Source organism: Monopterus albus, unplaced genomic scaffold (genome assembly GCF_001952655.1).
Source record: "Monopterus albus unplaced genomic scaffold, M_albus_1.0 scaffold346.1, whole genome shotgun sequence".
In the NCBI taxonomy this organism is placed as follows: Eukaryota; Metazoa; Chordata; class Actinopteri; order Synbranchiformes; family Synbranchidae; genus Monopterus; species Monopterus albus.
In genome coordinates, this window is record NW_018128226.1 from 364201 (window position 1) to 370429 (window position 6229).

Genomic DNA, 6229 nt, shown 5'->3' on the forward strand with positions numbered 1-6229 from the left:
CGGAGGAGCTGGAGGAAGTGTCTGAAGAGAGGGAAGTCTGGGCATCTTTGCTTAGACTGCTGCCCCCGCGACCCGGTTCCGGATCAGCAAAGGAAAATGGATGGATGGATGAAGACGGGCAAGGGACATTTGACTAAGCCCAGAATAGAGCGCATTACAATAATCCAGGCGAGACGTAATACACGCATGTATTGCTGTCTCAAAGTGCTGCTGCAAAAGAAAAGGCTTTACCTTTGCCAGCTGTCGAAGGTGAAAAAAGCTAGCCCTTACAACCGCGTTCACTTGACCTTCCAGTTTAAAATTGGAATCTCTTTTGACACCTAGGCTTGTAACAGACGACTGCACATACTGCTGCAAGCAACCTAGATCAACTGGGGGAGAATCACCAAAATTATTTGGGCCAAACACTATAACCTCAGTTTTCGTATCATTTAATTTCAATAAATTCAAAGCCATCCAGTTCTTAACGTCATCAAAACATGACAATAATGATACAACCAATGATGTGTCCCTTCCCCTCATTGGTATGTACATCTGCACATCATCCGCATAACAATGAAAAGAAACACCATGTTTTCTAAAAACACAACCAAGAGGAAGTAAATATAAAGAGAAAAACAGGGGCCCCAAAACTGAGCCCTGCGGAACCCCAGATACCAACGGGGTAGATGAGGACTCAACATTAGCAAACCTGACAGATATCGTCCTATCCGACAAATAAGACCTGAATCACTCTAAAGCAGTACCACGGATGCCCACTAGCTTCTTAAGTCGAGCTATTAGGATATTGTGGTCAACAGTGTCAAAAGCAGCGGTCAGATCCAACATCCAATAAACTACCAGCTACTATAAACCCTGGGATGCCCTGAAGTTTCCACTTGATCCTGTCCTTTTTCGGGGACTCCAATCATCCACTATCTATGCTGCTTCTTCCTGAATACAGTCGTGGGGGGGGGCTGGAGCCAATCCCAGCTGACACCCTGGACAGGTCGCTGGTCTATCACAGGGCTGACATGTAGACAAACCACCACTCACACTAACTCCTACTGACAGTTTAGAGATGCCAGTCAACCTAAGCTGCATGTCTTTGGACTGCAGGAGGAAGCCAGACACCTGGAGAGATTTTTGGGGACTCACGAGAGACAAATGTAATAACAATGAAAACTGAAGCAGCAAAAGTCAAGAAATCTTACATTTTAGTTCTAATTAGTCCTTAATCAAACTCCAAAAATGCTAGATACTGCATTTCCCATAAAGGAACTTAAGCATGTTTACCGACACCCTTGCTGCCCGGTAAACCCGAGGTCATTCAAACCCTACACCTTCACCTAAAGTCCACATCACCCTGATGACAACATCAGAATTATTTTGCTTTCAGACTTTAAAAAGCTCCCTCCAAAGCCACAGGAGACGTCACATAACTGTGTTCACAGCCTTAGTTGACCTCACTCTGAGTAACCTGAACTTCATGTGTAAAATGATGGAGTGGCCCTTTAATCCTTCACACAGGTTAACTTCACCCACTGTCACTTCTGCTCCACAATCACCAGGTGAACCAGAGTTCCGGTACACAGCCGGCCTCCACGGTAATGAGGCGCTGGGCCGAGAGCTTCTCCTCTTGCTCATGCAGTTCCTCTGCAAAGAGTATAATGATGACAACCCCAGAGTGCGCCGCCTGGTGGACGGAGTGAGAATACACCTGGTGCCTTCACTCAACCCTGACGCTTATGAGCTGGCCCATGAGATGGTACGATGATGGCAGAACCTACAGGCCTGGAACGAGGCTCTCACAGCTCTGTAGCATTTTAACCTCAAGGTTTAAGTGTTTAAATTAACTGCAACTTGATGAACTTATTGTTAAAGAAGCACCCCAAGATTGTGACACATTCATTGTGAATGTGTCATGCTGAGCTCCTCTTGGTTTGTGAAACCAGCTGCTCAGTCTTCTGTGGCTCCAGAAGAGTTGTGTTCATCACAGTCTGCACTATAAAAACTTAGTGTGAAGTTTTAAAGGTGTGAGCATTTACCAGGCAGGGAGAGTGAGGAGACTAGTGAGCTGCATTGTGGGAAGTATGGAAGCTTGTCCAGTTATTAGTACTCTGTTAATGTTAGTGGTTGTTGAATTTAAGATATTTTCCATAAAGCCTTGTTGTCAGTAAAATGAATCTCTTCACACCCTGCTTGTTGTCTTAGTAGCCAACATCTGCCATGAAACAGGCTCCAGTGTCACACAATGTTCAGTTCAATACTAAGAAGACACTGGCTGTTGCCTGGGAGACAAATCATTTGATTATGCAAGTCAGATTGCTTCATTAATGTTTCTCAAATATTTATTAAAGCAAAAATGCAGCATGTAACACCTTAAAAATGTCCTCTGGGGCCTGACGTGGGCCCCCTTCCCGTCCTGAAGGGCTCAGAGATGGGGAACTGGGCGCTGGGCCACTGGACCGAAGAAGGTTACGACATTTTCCAGAACTTCCCAGACCTCAATAGCATCTTGTGGGGAGCTGAGGACAGAGGCTGGGTCCCCCGTGTGGTACCCAATCATCACATCCCCCTCCCAGAAAACTTCCTCAATGGCTCTGTGAGTCTGTTTACTCTTAGCATTTATCACATTTGAATCCTAAACGAGTCTCTGTGCATTGAAACCTTTCTATGCATCTTCCTCTTTCAGATTGCCGTTGAGACAAAAGCCATCATTTCCTGGATGGAGCGCAACCCATTTGTGCTGGGAGCCAATTTGCAAGGAGGAGAAAAACTGGTGGCATACCCCTTTGACATGCAGCGCCCACCAATATCTGTAAGGCTACCACACCAACATCAAATCAAATCAAATCAAATTTAATTTGTATAGCGCCAAATCACAACAAAACTCATCTCAGGACACTTTACAAAGTAAGGTCTAGACCTTACTGTTGAGGGGAAAGAAACTCAGAGCATCATGGGGCCCCCAGCAGCCTAGGCCTATAGCAGCATAACTAAGGGAAGGCTCAGCCCTAACTATAAGCTTTATCAAAAAGGAACGTCTTAAGTCTAATCTTAAAGGTAGAGAGGGTGTCCGCCTCCCGAACTGAGACTGGGAGTTGGTTCCATAGGAGAGGAGCTTGATAGCTACAGGCTCTGCCTCCCATTCTGCTTCTGTGGACTCTAGGAACCACAAGTAAACCTGCACTCTGAGAGCGAAGTGCTCTGTTAGGATGATAAGGCTCTACGAGGTCTTTAAGATACAATGGAGCCTTGACATTAAGGGCTTTGTATGTTAGGAGAAGGATTTTCAATTCTATTCTGAATTTTACAGGGAGCCAGTGGAGAGAAGCTAATATGGGAGAGATATGATCTCTCTTGCTAGTACCTAAACATATGACACACCCGTGTAATAACCCTGTTCTCCCTTGACCATGTTAAAGTTAACCGAGAGCCGGCGCTGGAGAAGTAACACTGAGATGAACGAAGAGACTTGGGCCCGTATTCAGCGGCAGAACGAGGGGGCTCTGAGGGAGACGCCGGACGATGCCATGTTTAGGTGGTTGGCAATGTCTTACGCCCACAGCCATCTGACCATGACGGAGACCTACCGAGGCTCCTGTCATGGCGATGACATCACTGGGGGACAGGCCATCACCAACAGAGCCAGCTGGGAGCCGGTGGTGGGCAGTAAGTGTTGGCACAGCGGCGAAATAAACACAAATCATTTTCCCACTTATTCTTGGTGTATTCAAGGCATTGTGTTTACCAGAAACATGTTGCTGGGCACCTGAAACCCATCAAGTCCAATGCACACAGTGAGACACGAGCTGGTAGCCTCAGCATGTTGTGCACAGAGACCAAGAAACCAACAGTTCTCATATACTGGAATAAAGTCTGGCTGCATGTTTTCTGTGTCAGTTAAGGTAAAAGGTCAAGGTCAAAGTGTTAATTGTAATATGCACAGTAAGGAAATGCATTTTCCTGTATGATGAAATTTGTACTTTGCTGTCCATATTGAAAGCCACACAATACAAATGAAATATACAGTAGATAAATATTATATTTTTATTACATTTCTTTTCACTTGCTGTCTAAAGTGCCTTTAGATCTTAAGCTACTAAGAACACAATAAGAGTGAATGTATGCTACATCTGAGCTGTATGTGCAATAGTCAGCAGTGTGTGTGCAATTATGCATGTGCAACTGAGCATGTAAACAGTACAGGTGGGGTTACATGAAGTAATTCCTGATTGCAGACTCCTGTCAGCTGTTTAGGAGTCTGATGGCAGTCGGAAAGAAAGGGTTTTTCAGTCTAGTGGTCCTGCATTTCACACTTATGAGCCTCCGACCGGAGGGTAGGGGTATGAACAGTCTGTGCTGGGGGTGGATGGGGTCCTTGAGGATGGAGGCAGCTTTCCTACGCACCCTGTGGTGGTAAATGCTCTGCAGGAGGGTGCAGACCCAGTGTGGACAGTTTGTGGGTGAGTTTGTGGGGTACAACTGTGTTGAATATAGTCCAACAACCAACGTGTACACACACACACACATAGCTCTGTTTACTCTACATTAGGTGTCTGGACACATGGATTTGTTAGCTTGTCTCAGCTACCAAGACGTCTGTAGCCAATCAGGGGAAGTGAAAGGAGTCATATCTGTGCTACTCCAGGAACTGAGACATGAAAAAATCATGAGCAGCACTGTGTCCTTCCTCCCACAGGTATGAATGACTTCAGCTACCTGCACACCAACTGCTTCGAGCTTTCCATCTTCCTGGGCTGTGACAAGTTTCCCCATGAAAGTGAACTTCCTCTTGAGTGGGAGAACAACCGCGAGGCTCTGCTGTCCTTCATTGAACAGGTGAGAGCTGCACTGATAAGAACAAGCTGAGCCCTTACAAGGGGTCACTGCACGTTGAGCATCAACGCCTACAGACTCTGGTTAGTGTCTGATGAGCCTGCATGGATCTGTTAACCACTGCACCAGCCGTCCTTCCCACTGGAACATGAACAGCGTGTGAAGCTGCTGGACAGAGTGTCACTTAAAGCCATCATGTGTAGGCATAGATGAATCATGGGTCTAGTGCGCACAGGGGCCCGAGAGGTCACAGGGCTCAGGCCAGAGCCTCTACATGAAGTGATTATAAACACTTCAATGTCTGATAGTCATGCAACTCAGTTAAACGACTACAAATAGATGCAAACCAACCAGAGACAGACTCAAAATTACAACGAGACACAAAACAAAGAGAAGAATACTAAACACAGAGACACAAAAAGACTGCTAAGAAACACAGCTAGAAAAGGACAAGGAAAACCACCATAAAGACACAAAACCACAACAAGACAACAAAAATCACTACAAAGAGATGCAAAATGATTATAAAGAGACAAAAGTACCATAAAGAGACAGAACAACTACAAATGTTGAACAATTTTTTATGTTTGGGGGTCTGAAATAGAAGATGTGGGGGCCCATTTTCTCATAATCTGTCCATGCAGGACCGGCCCAAGATTTTATGGGGCCCTAAGCAAAATTTGATTTGGGGCCCCCCACTGCCTCTGTTCCACCAATTAACTATTAGCAATGCTTGACCATTTGCACATGTACTGTAAATCTAACACACCCTTTATCAAATGTATTAGCTGTGTCTGTTTATATCCTCTCATCGTCAGCCTGACATGTTACTAATGTGATTCTTTATCTTTAAAAAAGAAAACTGTAGTGAAACTGAACCTTAGCAAAGGAAGCAGAAGCTAAAACCAGTGAGGAACAAAACAGAACACTATTAAAAACTGACACATGAAAATAATAATAAGGATAATCACCTTTATTTGGCCAAGTATGTTGCACACAAGGAATTTGTTTCCAGTACAGAACTGAGGCAGCCATCTGTGACGCCAACTCAACTGATGACTTTAACCATCATGATGTTACAGGCCTTATGAGGGCAGAACAGATGCTCAATAAACACAAACCACATCAAATCAGTCTCTTAGTACAAATTTCACAAACTCTTAAATAACTGTATTGCTAAGAATGGGTTACCACTGTCATCATGTTACAACATGAACTATTTAGATTAAGGCATGACTGCAGTCATGGTCAAAAGCGACAGGAAATGATCAGTTGTCTCTTGTGTTAAAGTCTCATGCTTTGTTGATCAATTTACCTGCTGTGATGGTCACTGCAGGAAGACACTTCATCACTTCACAGAGCCTTTGGCAGCTTCAGACAGCATTAGTACAGTTGGAAAAATCTGGAA

At 44.7% G+C, this 6229-nt stretch overlaps 1 protein-coding gene across 1 annotated transcript in view; it reads left to right on the forward strand.

The window, feature by feature from the left end:
* aebp1a (AE binding protein 1a) overlaps positions 1–6229 on the forward strand; it is a 17778-nt gene that overhangs the window by 5982 nt on the left and 5567 nt on the right. The window contains exons 8-12 of the mRNA XM_020625110.1: positions 1551–1747; positions 2411–2584; positions 2675–2800; positions 3408–3654; positions 4685–4824. Of these exons, the coding sequence (XP_020480766.1) occupies positions 1551–1747; positions 2411–2584; positions 2675–2800; positions 3408–3654; positions 4685–4824 (884 nt within the window). The remainder of the gene's footprint in view (positions 1–1550; positions 1748–2410; positions 2585–2674; positions 2801–3407; positions 3655–4684; positions 4825–6229) is intronic.